Here is a 16,973-nt window from a genome sequence, read left to right on the forward strand (position 1 = left end):
TGTCTTTGTTCGAAGGCATCTAAGATGTGCAGAGTGGTTACAAGGTTAGTTATAGTTGACCTTCCTGATATCCCATAGTGGATTTGCTGAGGACTATCACGGAGAATTTGATGGGTGACAGACGGTAGCAATGCTTTCTCCAGAATTTTTAGCAATACAGAGGCGCAAGCGATGGGCCTATGTTGGCTTGGGAGCGTCGATTGTTGGTGCTTAGGAAGGGGCCAGACAGAGTACCTGTTCCACTGGGGTGGAAAGAAATGAACTTCGAGGCATCTGTTGTATAGGTTGAGGAGTGAGTCGATGATGAAGACACTTAAACATTTGATTATGAACTGGGGGATGCCATCGTCACCGGTGGTTGTTGTGAGAGGGAGAGTATTAATGGCCTGCATCAGTTGTTGCTTGGAAATTCGGATCGTAGCGAGACTATCAGTGAGATGAGAGCGGTTGAGGAGTGGCCGATTAGGTAGAGCTGGAGGTTGATTAGAAAATCTGGCGACGTAGTTGAGCCAGTCAATTGGGTCGATGTTGCTGGAAGAACTAGCCTTTGTTTTGTAGAAAGGTTTTCCCCTTTTTAGGGTTCTTTCGAGGTGCTTTTTAATTGAAGCTGATTTGTTTCTGTTGAATTCGGCCCTGGCTTTGGAGAATGAAATGCGGTCTTGGACATCGCCGGAAGCTTTCCACTTGGCGTGTAGTAATTGTTTGTAGTGGAAACTTTGGTTGAGCTGGGGAGTCCACCATGCTCTGGAGCGCGGAGTAATGGTGACTGTCTTGGTAGCGGTGTGAAGGGCTATGGTATTGATCCATTTGGTCATTAAATCGATTGCGAGGCTCAGTTCACATCCATCTAAGATGTTCCATGGGACTGTGGATGCGGCTTCAATGCAGAGTGCTGGATTCAGAAATTTTGGGGCGGTGACCTTTTTCACAGATTTGGTTTTGGGCGTATTGAAATATTTTTTTGGTAGAAGAGCTGTAAATATGATTGGTTGGTGGTCTGATTGAAACATGTCGGCTGTGGTTTCTTCGACTTGGCATGTTGCCGAGGAATAGACTATGTCCAGTAGGTTTCGGTCTCTCGTTGGCTGGTAGTTAACTTGGAATATTTGGATTGATTGGAGAGATTCTGTGAGACGACTTTTGAGGTGTTGGGTAGATGGCGGAAGATTGAAGTCCCCACATACGATGTGAGTGGCTGCTGGGTGGAGATTATTTATTAACCAGTTAGTGGCTGCATCAATGGCCATCATAGTTGGCGTTGGAGGAAGGTACAGGGATGCGACGTCTATAGTGGTACCTTGATGTTCCAGAGTTATCATTAAGGCTTCCACGTCTTGAGAGATATTTGAGACAGAGTGTATGATGGAGAACTTTGTCGTATTGAAAATTATAGCAACTCCACCCCCTCTGCGGTTATCGCGAGAGGCAGCCAGTACATGAAAGCCTGCAGGAATGGAGCAGCTGATATCTGTCTGGTTCGCCTCTAACCACGTTTCAGCGAGGCACAATATGTCTAGTGAGTTTGAGAGTAGAATCTCTTCCAGTGTATTAAGTTTATTTCTTAAGGACCTGATATTCTGGAACATTACGCGGATGGTAGGAGAGGTTGTAATGCTTATCCTCACAGGAGGGAGCCTTGCTTCCCGGCTGTGAACAAGTAGAGGCTCTCGATAATGAGAGATCAGGACAGGGATGAGGCGACCTCGGGTTCTCTCGCGTTGGAGGATGGTATTACCAACCTTGGGCGGAGTTTGTTCCAGTATGTTGGTGTGGGAAGATTCTGGTGCTGGCATCCTTTCTGGCAGGCAATTATACTCGCCAAGTCAGCTGGGACTGCGGTGGGAGTACTTTTGTCGGATCTGAGTAGTCGCTTTAGGTTTCGAGGTTGATTGATAGTGAACAAATGGCCTGATCCTCGTTCCGACAGGCCAAATGGCGATGCTTCCTATCAGGTCTACTTGCTGTCGGCTACAGTCAATTTTGAATGCAGCATATTGTTGACTCCTAGTTTGTAGTTTATGTACAGTTGGCCGTAGATTCAGCTCTTCATATATAACCTGTTTGACTAGTTCAGGGGTTGTGCATGGATCCAGTCGAGATACGAAAAGGCTGGTTGTACTGTTTCTGATAGTGTCTTGAGTCCTGAAAGCTCGTAGCTTGGAGTTTATTGCTATGCCGTACTTTATAGAGTTTCTCTGAGTGCGGGTTTCTTGTCTGGTATCGCCGTTTAGTGAAGCTGCTACAGATTGGGCAGTGCTGTTTTCGTGGTTGCCATTCGTCTGATTTTGAATCATGTCGATTGAGCTCGCTTGGGCGTTGACGTGGCTTGATGAGATTGTCGGTATATTTTCTTGACTGCGTTGGGAAGTCAGCGATGGGTTTAGGTCACTGTGAGGGATTGAAGTTTGGAGGGAACTGTGCAATTTTATCGCGGTGCATGTTAGAACTTGACCTTTGATGGTTTTGCCACTATTGCTCACCTCGGTGGCCAGGATTTCTGCGTATGACTTATCCCGGGGGGACTCTGAAGGTTGCGCATCATGGATGTTTCTTAGGGCTGTGCAGCCATGTTGGGGTGATGCTGATGTATCAGCACATTTGCACCTCATGCTTTCCAGTGTGTGAGAGTTGGCTTGCGGACTGGCATTGATTTCGTGACTTGTTAGGCAACTAGTTATTTTCTCTATGAGGACTTCCACTATTTCGTTGATTTTGCTGTCAAAGATTTGCTTTAGGGATGACTTTAAGTATTGGATGTTAATTTCTGGTTCGGTTTGGCACCCTTCGTCCCTCCGCGCAGGTGCGCTTTGGCTATTTTCAGATATTGGCATGATATAAGGTGTCTGAGGGGTTGTTGAAGATGCATCGATGCTTGCATGCGATGTGGGCAGGTTCAGGTGGCCTGGTGTTGGTCTGTAGGAGGCGTCGGTATGAGGCGTTATATCTGTAGCGATGGTGTCAGTCTCGTAGGTATTATCGCTCATATTTTCTTGCAGCTTGGCATAGTGCTGAGTATTATCTAGTGGTGACGCGACTTCCATGAAATCTACCTCATTGGGCTGTTTTTTCTTTGCGCTTTGGGCTGTGCATGGCGAGTTCTGTGAGTTATTGTTGGAAATTTTCGGGTTGTCCTTGTGCCCTAATGAGCGTAGCTTCTTGCAACATGATCCCTTGAATTTCAGCCTGGCAGCCATGGAAAGTTTCTTCCAGCTGGATGGGGACAGGCCCGAACATCCGGGACATATGGGGTTATCACAGCTGGTACAGAGGATGACGTCAACAGCCAAATGAAAGCAAAGGGCACATTTCTGTGTCGAGTTTAGGGGTTTTCCGTTTCTGCTCATATTTGGGAAGAAAGCAGTGGGGGATATTCAATGGACGGGCGTTTGCGTAGTCTACGTGGATGTCTTGCTGTGAGTTGGCTTCGGGCTAGGGGTTGCGAACTTTCCGCACAGTCGAAATAGTACGGTAAGCGGGAAGCTGAGTGAAAAGAAAGGGCGCACTTCAGCCTAATGCTGTGATCAGAAAGTAAGCTTTTCAGCACCCGGGGCTATGGCTGGTGAACAAAGGCTGGCAGAATACAACGTGCTATAGCGTTCTTATTCGTTTGCAGTGATACGAATATGGAAAAACAGTAAATTCTATTTACCTGATTCAGGCGGCAGGATGAGCTTCGTCGTTATGAAAACTCCATGGACACAAAAACGGTTGATAGTTATTGTCCAAACTAAGAAGCAATCTAGTGGGAACGAGCCAATATCATTGAAACCCCAGATTCTTATTTTTAAATTGAAATAGTGAAACCGCTAAGCCTAATTTTCAACAATGCGTATGTGATTACAGCAAAACGCGTTAGCATGCGGTCAGCAGAATGTTAAGCCTAATGAGATTAAGTAGATAAGGAGAGGGTTCTCACAAGATAACTCTGGTAATGACAAAATTTTCTCACCCACATAATTCGCTTACTTAGTTCTTTCAGCTGGCACACTTTCCCAGTGGAAGAAAACACTTTAAACACATTAAATAATTCAAGATTCAGGAGCTCGAGAAATCGTGGCTGCACTGAATGACGGCCATTACGATAGCCTGGGATGGCAAGCTGTTCATTTTTGTCTCCTTTTCCATGCTTTTTGCCTTTTTCTTTTCAGTGTTTTCCGTCTTCTTTTCCATCATCATCCTCTCCTTCCTTGTTCTGATGTCTTCTTACACGTCCCATAGCGTCTAGTGCATTGCCGTCTATATCCAGAAAGGAGCCCATAAAGTCTACAGAATCATCTCGGTCGTCTGAGTGAGAAAACACAGTGAGAAATTATATTGCGTAGATTGCTTAAGAAACCACCTATTATATAAGAAAGAATCTTTATTCGTCCTACCAAATATAAATATAGTAGTACATTGGCATGAGACAAATTCCTTTCGCGTCAGAAAATGCCAATAAGCACAATAAACCGAATTTAAGCTTAATTTTGAAAAATAATAAAGATTTATATTCACTTACTACAATTTAGTGCAATTACCTTGGTGTATAAGCGGATCCCTTTAGTGATCAACTTATCCATTCTCACACTGAACCATAAGTGTCAGAAATACGGTACCAGGAAGCTAACTTTAGTTTTACCAGACCAGTACAATGCTGATCCAGCTGAACTTTGAAATTCCCCACGTTGTCTCATTTGCCCACGGAGATAACTTATTCTGGTAATTAACAACTCACTGGTAAAAGAAAACACCACATAATCCAATCTAAATTAATTTAGATTGGATTATATGATGTCAATTTATGGTCCCTACTTCTGGAATCTTTATAAGAGTGAAAATTACGCCTTCTCTCATCTTACTGTCCCTTCTCAGAACCTTATACACCTCAGTCAGGCCCCCTCTAAGTTGCATGGTTTCCAAGCTCTGTAGTCCACATATTCGAAGTGTTTTGCAGTTTACCATAATTGAACACAGCATTCCATGTGTAGTCCTACAATTATCTTATACAGTGGGATAATGACCTCCCTATCACTAGATGCAAATATACGATAAACAAAGATAGGAGTCCATGGGCCTAGTGAATGACTCATCACTCTGTTCAAGGAAGGCCTTGCCGCCTGTCCGCACTGTTCGAAGAACTTCATATTTACTAGTCTCCAAACTTCAAAATCCCTTTATTCCTCAACTATTTTGAATTCAACCCCCACCAAGTGTTGTTGTTGTAGTAGGGTTATAGGAGCCCCAGTGACTAAGCCCATATTGTTTCATGAATACCGTCTCTAAATTGTGCATGTTCTATGGTCGATTTTCTGTTTGCTGAGTGAAAAACCCGAGTTTCCAGGAGAAGTAAGCTATGATATCTTCGCCTGAGACCGACTAACTCGGCCACGTTGTGAAAAAGCCCGATAAAATCATCAAATGCGAGACTTCGACAGGATTAGTGGAAAATGTCACCGACTGATTTGGATGTGCTGCCAGAGAAACCAGTCAGTTTTTTGAAACTTTGGAGCTATTATCGTCAAAGTAATAAAGAAAAGAAAATGGGTTCAGGATTTGGATTTAAAATGCTGTTTACTTATGCAACCGATAAACACGTTGCAAGAAAAGTTGCTACCACCCAAGTCTTCATTGCTGAAGGAGTCTGCTAGTGATGCTATCGGAAAAGAACAGTTTGGGTGTCTGAAAAAGGGGCCCTCTGTTTATACGTACTCCAAGTCGGGGTTTGTTTTCCATCGGACTTACTTGTACTGCATTTCGTGCTTTAGCACTGACAGGAAACACATGCAACTTCCAGCACAGGGAAAACAATTTTTTTTTGTCACGAGTGTGGTTTCACCTGCATCCGGAATGTTTGAGTTTTCCTCACTGATCCTGTGTTTTTGTCTTTGCCTTTTTCTCATCGTTGCAGTCTATCGAAGACATCTGAAGCCTATTTGGGACATTTTGTTTTCTTCAAAATACAAAATTCATGGTTTATTCAACTGATTTTTAAGAAAGGCATTGCGTGATACCAGGACATCTACTAAGAACATCTTCAAGGACAGCTATCTTTGAAATTAAATTTCGATAGCATCTTTGTGTTTGTTGTGCCGATGAAGAATTTCCATGCGCCATACTGTGAGGACTAATATTCAAGAGTATAGATACGTTGATGGTCCTGAAGACAAGTATTTATATAAAATTAAAATTAAAAGCTAGAATGTGCAGCCTAAACTGCAGTTTCAAGATAATCCTCTACCACTTGAGCTTTATGTGCAGTGGCATTGTCGTGGATGAAAACAAAATCTGGGTAAACCGGACCCATAAAAAGTCGCACATACAGTTCGAGGATCTGTTCTCGGAACCTATATCAAAAATAAGTCGAGACTGTTGATCATTATTTCAATCCTCACGAGAACACCTCCTGCACCATTTGTCCCTTTCTCTGATGGTGGAGGGATGGTATTGCATTCCTCGTTGTCTCCAGATGAAATAACGTCTAGGCTCTTTGTAGGCTAAAACGGGGTTCATCAGAGAACACAACTACCCGAAGAGTTACACCACGACGTGTTCTATTAATTTTGTCGACCAGTGTATTAAAATTACATATTTTATATTTCTGTCACTTAGAATGTCATTTATCAAGAAGAAGATGATGATTTCATTTGATTTATGAAAACTTTCCATTATAATGAATTTTTATCTTATAAATAATCTTAAAAGATAAAAACTTTTTAATTTTATATAATTAAAAGAAGAAAAGTTCTTTTCATAAAAAAAAATTAATAAGAAAGCGAGCTAATATTGAAATCTTATTTAGAAAGTACTTTAGAGGACTCCTTTAGTAACAGAGCAAAAGGAATGCTTCTCAGATTATCAATAATAAATCTTTGATATTTTGTTAAGTATTTTCAAATATATAGTGCACGTTAGTGTGGGGTATAATCACCCCCCCCAACACCAGGTGGAAAAGACCTGAGTTGGAATCCCGTTAATGACGCGAGGAATGTTTATGGCCTTTTTCCCAACGTGGCTGAGTTAGTCGGTCTCATGTAGCATGGTTCCCCCCCCGGGAACTCGGGTTTTTCGCCCAGCACAGAAAATCGACCTTAGAACACAATGTACAGACAATATACACAGAGCAATATGGCCTTAGTCTCCTAAAATCCTCCTACTACTACTACCAGAACAACGTCCTTCAATGTTAAACGTTCTTTACTAGGAGTGAAGGTCCAAAATGTTCCAGATGTTGGTGATTAAGACAGAACCAAAAAAAAGTCATATTAGAGACATCGGAGAACTTTCTCATCTATCATTTATGTCTGTAAACTGGGAAGTTCTCTGGTCGGTTTGTCTGTTTTACTGGACGAAAAAATCCGAAATTCCATGGGACCTTGACATCTTCATCTGAGATCGACTAACTTCGTCACAGAACGAAAAATTCAATAGAAGTTCCTAACGTATTGACGGGATTTGAAGCTGGGCTTTTTCCATCCGGTGTGGGGAGGATTAAAGACTCTGTGGTCGGTTTGTTGCTGGACGAAAATCCCAAGTTAATTGGTCTCAGACCCTCGTCTGAGATCAACTAACTCCACCACGTTTTAAAAAAGATTCATAAAAATCCCTCACATCATCAACGGGATTCGAACTCTGTTCCATTCTACACGGTATGGGATGGACTACACTTATACTAACTGTGCTATCCACGAGGGCAAAGGCTTAAGATGGAAACAGAGAAAATCTTCTAATACGATTCAGGATTCATATCCAACCCATCTACAGCAAAAAATCAAAGTCATTACCAACTAAGACACCTCTTTTGTTATATTTGAAAGATAAACGATTTGAAAGGAGATTCATTTTAATATCTAACGTTGCTTGTTTTTCAAATGATCTTGATGACTCTTTTGAGTTTATCTGCAATGAGTGAAGAGATGGAAAAACAGAAGGAAAGACGAAAGAAATAATTTCAGGTTAAATTAGGAATTCAAATTGAAGGAAATTTTGTTTAGAGTTAGATTTTATTTAAAAATGGCTTTTTAAAGATTTTTATAATTATAGAATAATTACAAAACAGAATTCCTTTATTGAAAACAGAATTCCTTTATCACAACTGTGGTATAATCTCTATCCAGAATGGGCCAGTTTTGCTTAATTATCTCTAATGGTTTCCTTTGTCAGTTTTCATCTACCTGTCCGACCAAGAGCTCTCTCCATTGTCTTAACCATTTCCGTCTGTCTGTCTGTATGTCCGTCCGCATGTAATAACTGTCTCCTGATGCTCAGAGTTGCTAAAACTAAGTCAAATGTAATGTTAAAATATAATTAAACCTAATTAAAAGCGTCGAGCCATCCCATTAAAATTGGATCAATAGAAATTTGGCAATTATTGATTCTTTTTTTCATACATAGGACTTTAAAGATAATCTTCGCTTGCCAGCACAAGAAACTAATTAGAAGCCTTACAGATATCCATCCTTCCCAGATCCTTCACTGAAATTCCTGTTGTTTCAGCCAGCATGATTTAAATTGTGTAGTTAACACAAAAGTCTTGTCAAACAGCAGAATAAACTTTTCCATAGCAATAAAGGCCCTGTAAAAGAATCTTTTCGTGATTCACAATTTTTGTGTTTTGAAGAGCAAATCTCTTCAATAGAGAGGACTACTATTGGTAGGGCAGGAGATAAATCAGCAAGTAAGAAGAGAGACAAAAAGGGCGGAATGAAACCTGGTACACTGAAGATACAGGTGAATCCACAGTTGTTATAAAAGAGTTTTGTCTTTCAGTTTCCTCAATGCCATGTGACGACAGGTGGCGTGTTTCTCAGTAGCTGATCAAACAGCAGAACAGTCTCGATGCACACATGGGGACACAGTTGAAGAGGAATATAAATAGGGGACCTCTTCCTCAGTAATTTAATCCGTTCTTTTGAAGACGTCTTCAGCCATGAAAACCTGGTTGGTTGCAGTGTTCCTTACCGCAAGCTTGGTGATCGCAGCGGTTGTTGCTGGTAAGTAAGAAGCCCTAAATATACTTAATTAAGTTTCTTTATTTCGAAAATTTGTCGAAGTTCCAAATACTTGCAACTGCAGTTATCTGGAGTTCTGGTTATATGTAATTCCAAGTATATTGATCAGCAAGTACTCATAGTTCTGTATATATTGATCATTTTGGCACAGTAGGAAATTTGCCTCTTGTCCAATGTGGAAGTCGAGCATTCTGGTTTCTGCCAAAGTTGCATCTTCTGTCCATCCATACTCCCAGCTCTTTTACAAGTTTTGGTTGTAGAATCCTGAGCTAAAGATAAAGCCGAATTATTGGTATTCTACTTGTTTTCCAACAATTTTACTGCTGATCGTGATAAATCACCTTCTACCATACCAAACATATTCCACTCGACACTTCCCGTTGTCTTCCAACAGAGGATGTTAGAAGAATTTGAACAATCTTGATGCTATTTGATATTGGTATTCCTCCACTTGTTCTCAAATCCTGGGCTACAGAGAGGATTTGGAATTGAACTGTCGTCTGTTTTTACGTTTTGGTTGTCCCAGTAATTGAATTCTTTTCACACGTTTTGTTTTTCCTTCTGATCGGAACATTGCTCACATCCAGACAGTTCCCAAAACGGATGACAAATTGCTCGTGTCCAATTATTTCTCCATTGCGCTGATTTGTACTCTTTCCAAAGTAACAGAGAAACTCATCATCTCTTAAAACATCCTGAAACCTTCCAATCGCAGATGTGAATTCCATCAGTGCCGATTCATTAGTGATGAGTTAAATCATTGTACTCATCATTGAACAAATTCCATGATAAGTTTCATTGTAACTTAACCAGTTACCCTCAACAGTTCTTAGGGTTTTGATGGTGTTTGTCAAAAGTAATTTTGGAGGAATGGCTCATATATGCGGCACGGCGCAATTGGTCTACGTCGTTGATGCACTTAAATCCAACAGCAACTCTGTATAAATCTGGATTCAAACCTACTACGGAAAATTGTTTTTGTGGTAGTGCCCCCATAAACCTCTTTCAGCCTTCCAGACTACACAAAAGAGAGCATCAGGTTAATTAATGACCTGACTGGTACAAGGTTTCACCACCCTCTGTCTCACAAATGCTCACTTTCAACTGTATTCCTTTTCTAGATACTTCCATGGGTACTGTTCTTCTGAATTGGCATCTGTAATTACTCAGTACTCTTCAGTACAAATACGAACACGTGTCTGAACAAGACATATGTCGTTTATTGAGTATGATACCAGATCTATGCAAATGTGAAGGTTGGCTAGACTACATAATGCTTAAATTGCCCTTGAAAAATTTCCTAGGGTTTCAACAGGATTCCAGTCGTTGACCTTTAACCTCACCAGACAGAGCTACCATCAACTAAACCGTGGAGTCTGTTTTGATTTAAAAGATAATCCCTCTGTAAATCGATTTATATGTTTTTTTTTTTTTTGCAGATCCTCAAGATGATTCATTAGACCTCATGAGTGCCTTTATGGCGATAAACGCCAACGGACCAGATCCTGTGTTACGTGTCAGAAGAGATGACGACAAAAAAGACCCACCAAAAGGGAAAGGAGAAGGAGAAGGAGAAGGAGAAGGCCATCATCCTGGAAAGCATCCTGGAAAACATCCCGGAAAACATCCTGGAGAGCATCCTCCTAAAGAAGGTGAAGGTGGAGAAGCTAAGCCTTAGATGAAGCGGTCTAAGTATTAAACACAGATGTGTACAATTGATATGGTCATGATTAAAATAATTTAAAGCATCAATAGGTTGAATCGTTCTTTGAAGCATTCTGGAGTGAGAGTGCCCAACACATTACCCATTAATCAGGTGACAGAAGACTCTGCTTTACCGTTTGGTGTTCATACTTTCTTTAACCCCGATCCTCCCTCTTTCCAAAGTCCTTCCTGAACACCATGCTTGGTATTGCAGCCAATCTTCCACCTATCACATGAATTCTTATTCGCTCTATACATTACGTAACAATTGTTCCCCCTGCTGACAGCTCTCCGCACCCAAAAACTGTATACCAAAACAACAGTCTCGTTTCCATCATAAGGAAAGTTGATTAGATACAATTTATATCCTCCCATAATAAATATCCATGACTATAGAAAGTGTACAGGCACAATGCTATCGACCGCAGCACAGTTGGTCGCTGGACCAAACGGATAACATTCGAAGAAAACGAGCACGCTTTTAATTTTTAAACTCTTGAATTAAAACATAATTCTTTTAATTTTAAACTGTTGTTGAAAGAATAACATTAACAATATCTTCACTAAGACTCATACCACATTTGTTTAAAATCATTAATGTTCTCATTTAGAGAGTCTTAAATTCTTTAAATTGTAATTGGAGAGATTAATATTTTCTTCTTGGTTTATTAGCTAAGTGTTTTCGGCAATTGAGTGAAATCTAGGGACATGATTTCCCTTAAAATCATGCACTCAATAATCATTGTCTCTAAGATTTTCTCTGAAGTGAGATTAACCGGTCTGTAGTTGCCGACTTCACTCTTAGAACTTCCTTTATGTATTGAAGATAAATTGGCATTTCTCCAGTCCAAAGGTATCTGTCCCTGGTTCAAAGATGCCATCATTTAGTTTTAAAATACACAAAAATGGCTCCAATATCTCAAAGAGAATACATATTTCATATTCTCAAAAAAAGGGGCGCATACTTTGGCTTTTTCGGAGAACCCCAATCCAGACATTTATGTCTTGCAATTCTTGTGGCACTGTTCTCTTAGAAATGGGCTGCTGACACCCTTGTGACCCCCAGCTGATCACTGTACTTTCTGAGACACCATTCATTGCTTCTCCTGTGAACTCGATGCCAGGCACCAAATTCACAACAGAAGCAATGAGACATTTCATCCAGACTGTGTGCAAGGTCTCGTACAAGTTGGTGGTTGGTCAGTGATACTTTGGAGAGTGTTAACTATTACGAAGTGGGTTCCCCCTACTTGAAGTACCAACCAAAATTAATCAGGCTGGCTATACAAATATGCAGGATGATCAGGTTGTGCTTTTTGTTGATATTTGAGAAATACTCATGATTTCGATACTCCTGTATTCTAGGATGACAACACTTCAGTTCATTGGGCCTCTGTTGTTTTAAAGAGGAATGGTTGGGTGTTTAAATTATCCAGCTAAGTCACTATAAAAATTAAATAAAATTTAACAGATACGTATACTTAGTTTGTGCTGTGTACGTGTGTGTGTGTGTTGTTGTGTGTTGTTTTTGGAGACTTTGCTATTAGAAAGGCTTGCCCAATACCCAGTTGCCCAATACACACACAGACTCTTACACAGAATCATTCCCTATCACTCATCAAATGCTTAAAAACGGTACAGATATCGCACTTGGAAATCAGTTCCTGCAGCATGATCCCGCCCTGACAGGATCCAGCAGGTTCCAATGCTGGAAAAGAGGAGGCCTTGAAATTATGACATCGGTGGGAGACTTGCTTGGAAAAGCCTTTTAATGCTAAGATGATATCTTGGTTGGCTAAGATGATGTCTTGTATTTCGATAATCAGAAGTGGTACAAAACATGGCTGCACTCCTCACGCTCACCACACAAGCGCAATTGGCCGAGTTCGCTAGTTTAAATTTGTAAAGACGAGCGTTAAGGGATCCATGTCAGGATTAAACCAGCGTTGGGTAGATTTTCGAAAATAAAGTTTATATTTGAAATGAAACACTTGGTACCAGATCCTTACGGAGAATTTTTCCATCTGTCTTTCTAGAGCCGTGGTAATTCTTACCTACATTTTGCTTTATCAGATTTGGGGTTTACTATCGTATGTGACACCAAGAAAAGAAAAAGAACGACATTCCCTGATGTAGTAAGACATGCCCTTGAAAATGAAAAACAGGTCCAAGGCAAAACACCAACTAGCACCCTGCAAAGAAGACGTAGATACTGTTCTAGAAGTATGCATTAAAGGGGGGAGGGGAAGGAGCGTTGAACAGTGTGCAGCTTAGATTAAAAAGTTGAGAGTTTTACGCTATGATTCCAAATATTTGGATATAAGAATCAGTGGGTATATAAAAGCTATGGTAATCCAATCTTAAGGTTCCTTTCTTAAGATCCCAGTCTTGTCTTGATATACGAAGACCATGATCGAAGAATTTTTAACTTTGTTCTGAAAGTTCTTAATATGTCGGGTGGAAAGATAACTTGTTGTCAACAACTCCTAGATGTTTATGAGAATCGACAAGCGGCAATTAGAAGTCAGCCAATCGTCGAGTATACAATTCCACACTAGGAGTACAAGAATGAACCAACAAGGGCTACTTATGATGGTACTGGTAATGCTCATATTAACATTAATATGTATACTACTCATGGGGGTCCTCGTGGGTAGGACTCGGTAAAATCGACGTCCTCCCCACACCGGTGGAAAAGACCTGATTTCGAATCCCATCGATGACAGGAGGAATTTTTATGGGCCATTTTCAAAACGTGGCCTAGTTATTCGGTCTCAGGCGAGGGTACCATGGTTTTTTCTCCCGGAAACTCGAGTTTTTCATCCAACAAACAGAAAATATACTTCAGTACACACGCAATTTACAGACAACATACACAGAGCAGTACGACCACAGTCACTGATGCTCCTAAAACCCTACTGCAACAACAACAACAACAACAACAACAATAACAACAGTCATGGGATTTAGTTAATATTAAAATTAATCAGAACAAATGAATTGTAGCAATGTAGTTCAGTCACTTTTATTTAATGTGAGCTTGTAACAATATTACAGTTTTCAAGTCTCAGCAGATTTAAAGAAAAAAATATTTGTATAAAAATATTTTAAAAGGAAATAATAATATTACCGCCACCGAGTTTCAAAATGGCAGCTTTTCAAGTTACCCAATAGATGGCGCCACTAAGGCATAGCTAAATACATTTCCAAGTGCATTAATTTAATTAACTTTATATTATCCAGAAAAAAGGATAATTAGATTAATTGTCTTAATTAATGGGCCTAAGAGCCTAAAGAAGCTAATTACTTAGTCTAAGGGCCAACATTAGCAGAAAATTTCACCGAAATAAATGTATAAAATCAGAGAAAATGATTAAAATGCATAAATTATGCTAATTTGCAGTGACGTCATGAAAACGTCACAGCTTAATAACCTTTAACCCAAAACTTACAGAGCCAGCCAGCTACAACAACCGAGGTCCAAATTTCCACAAAAATAAATCGAAAATAAAAAGATTTGAATAGTATAGCGCCATCTACCGATGAAAATATTAAAGCCACAAAATTAAAATAAAAATATTAAATGATTAGTACAGCGCCATCTACCGATGATAATTAAAACCACACCCTTAATTATTACTAGCGAATTCCTCTATTGACGCAGCAGAATCTAATGGTTGTTTGGGTCTCCCTTATCTATCTATATATATTTCCAAAATCTTTTAAAAAATTATTAATTGATTTTTCTTCTGGGATAATTGTTTAATAGAATTAATCAGTTTTATGATATTTATTGATGAGAATGTGCTCTCATTTTCCTTCCTTGCTACCTGTTTTCCATTGACTGCATGCCTGGATAGAAACTCCTTCCATCCTCTTTACTAACATCGTCCATATTTGGGCTGAAGACCTACTGGTCAGGGAGCAAGTAATGGATATGCTATTTTTCTCGAATTTTCAATCACCCTTCAACTTGTTCTTTATGTTTTCATTCTTAATATTATTTAATGTATTATTGTAAATTGGGGTTACACGAAAGAACAAACTCATCCATCCATGTATACTGTGAACTACATCAAACCACACAATACCAGTAATGTATTTTAGAGATTTTATTGATCCTTACATTGAGACCACCGCATATCGTCATTTGACATTTAAATTGCGTCATCTGAGGTCACTGATTTATGTTTCCTTTGCGCCTTCATCACCATCTCCTCCTCGTTGTTTCTTTCTTCTTTCGCCATCCCCAGTCTTCCCACCACGCCTGTCCTTGCTTCCTCCGGTCCTTCTTGTACCACTACCACCTCTCCGACCCTGTTTCTTTTTACCTCCTTCTCTGTCATCTGATGACTCTTCCCCCCTCTTCATCATCTTGTCTTCTGACACGCACCCAGGAATCGAGTGAGTCGCTGTCTGCCCCCAGAAAAGCACTCATGAGGGCCATGGAATCATCTTGGTCGTCTGGAACAGAAATACAAGAAATTGAGATGAAACAATTTACAACGATTGTTTTCTAAATATAGGAAAGTATATGGGTTTGATGGTATCAGTTTTGCTTAGTGGATCGAAAGATTTCAGATCGAAGCTGCAACCAACAGGAAAAATCTTTTCTAGGGCGATCAGAAGAATCTTTGTCCCACGACTTTTGCTGATGTAGTGATGACCAAATTATAAAAATAAACGGGTTATCCATTGGTCTAGCTGTGTCACAAGGAATACGTTTAGACAAGTAGTGGAGGAAGTATCATTGTGATATGAGCAGTACACCATTTCTTAGTGTGGTGGATAAAATAGGTTTTTCTGAGAAAAACGTACCTTTAAACAAAAATCAATTGCATTCAATTAATTTTTCAACTACCAAGAGACAATTTGGCATTCGTAGTACCTTAAACATATTCCTGGTACCATAAATGCGTGTTTACAACAAAAGGAGTGGCCTTCAACATTCTTTGCAGAACATTTTTGCAGTTCTGCATCCGTTTTTAATATCATTTTGATGTACCTCAGATTTAATATAAATCCAGTTCAATTATCGCAATGTGAGATTATATTTTAATTGGATGACTGTATACTATTAAAACGATAATGGTCATTCGGCCAAGGGGTGTTCTTACCAAGAATGGCTTCAGTTCTGCAAACTGCAGCGTCTGGAGATTAGGCACCTCAGGTGATCTGACTTTGAGGTTTTGAATGGATTGAGCAATTCAATGCTGATGGGAATCTTCCTCTTGGTTAGACCAAATACACAAATTCAAATTGAGGAAGGACGGTTGCACAATAGATGTGATGAAGTTTGCCTCCATTAATACTAATACTAATTTAAATAAAATATATTTTGAGAACGTAATATTGGTCATTTATTCCTTAATTTGGAACATGGACGTGTCATGTGAGTCGTCTGTCTAAAGAGATGAACCAATAGGAGGATTCTTTTCAATAGAAACAATAACTTACCAAAAGTTCGCTGAAATAATAAAGGATACGTTCGGGTATCAACGCCACCTAATTCAACTAGACCTAATTAATATGAAAAATTTAAAAACCAGGGTGGTACTAAATTTGCTCTCCAGATACCGATGATACTTTTTGGCCAAGTCTTCTGATGATAATGGTTTTCGTAATTTTTTAACAATATCTGCAAATGGCGTTATTATAATCACATTCATACCTGTCTAAAAAGAAGACAACTATGTTAAATTGCAAAAGTTGTCTTTATAAAGTGTCTTAAACAAGAGAAATACTGTTTTCTTACCAGCGAAGACGATTGCAACCGCCAAGCTGACTGTGAGAAACGCTGCTGCCAACCACGTTTTCATCCTTGAAGTCGTCTTCGAGATGGTTCCAGAAGAAAGATGGAATGCATTTCTTGAAGAAGAGGGCCCGTTTTATATACGTGGTCCCGTGTTGAGTTCAGGCATGCGTGTTTCGAAAGTGGATTCGCTGTTTAAGCAGTTGTCGTGAGAATGGGGAATTTCGCAAGCTGAATATCGAGGGCCTTTGTTAGCATTTATGGTTTCACCTGCCCCTGCCATGACCGATCTTTTCTATTGCCTCTCTTTATTCTTTCACACTTCCAAGGTGTCTTTCGTGACTTAAGAACAATATCTTTCCTCACTAAGCACATTTCTTCTCCACTTTCTGACGTTAACTGTTTCTTTTCTTATTTTATTTTTAAAATTATAAAAAATAAAATAAGAAAAGTTTATTAAAATGTTTATTAATTAATCACGAGCATTTTATTTCAATTATATATATTACTAGTATTATATTATACTGTAC

At 39.7% G+C, this 16,973-nt stretch overlaps 1 protein-coding gene and 1 long non-coding RNA gene across 2 annotated transcripts; one reads left to right on the forward strand and one right to left on the reverse strand.

Annotated features, from left to right (window-relative positions):
• Window positions 1–8,886: 8,886 nt before the first annotated feature.
• LOC150083559 (uncharacterized) lies at window positions 8,887–10,731 on the forward strand. Its single transcript, XM_090377359.1, has 2 exons — window positions 8,887–8,969; window positions 10,427–10,731. The coding sequence occupies exons 1-2, from the start codon at window positions 8,906–8,908 to the stop codon at window positions 10,663–10,665; spliced, it is 303 nt and encodes a 100-aa protein (XP_090233485.1). The 5' UTR covers window positions 8,887–8,905; the 3' UTR covers window positions 10,666–10,731.
• Window positions 10,732–14,895: 4,164 nt separating this feature from the next.
• On the reverse strand, window positions 14,896–16,522 carry LOC150083560 (uncharacterized). The gene is made up of 2 exons (XR_016547176.1): window positions 16,447–16,522; window positions 14,896–15,155 (listed from the first exon to the last, which is right to left on the reverse strand). It is a non-coding gene; the product is annotated as an uncharacterized LOC150083560 (long non-coding RNA).
• Between the last annotated feature and the right edge of the window lie 451 nt (window positions 16,523–16,973).

Source organism: Mastigoproctus giganteus, chromosome 7, assembly GCF_048544385.1.
Source record: "Mastigoproctus giganteus isolate SK-2022 chromosome 7, ASM4854438v1, whole genome shotgun sequence".
Lineage (NCBI taxonomy): Eukaryota > Metazoa > Arthropoda > Arachnida > Uropygi > Thelyphonidae > Mastigoproctus > Mastigoproctus giganteus.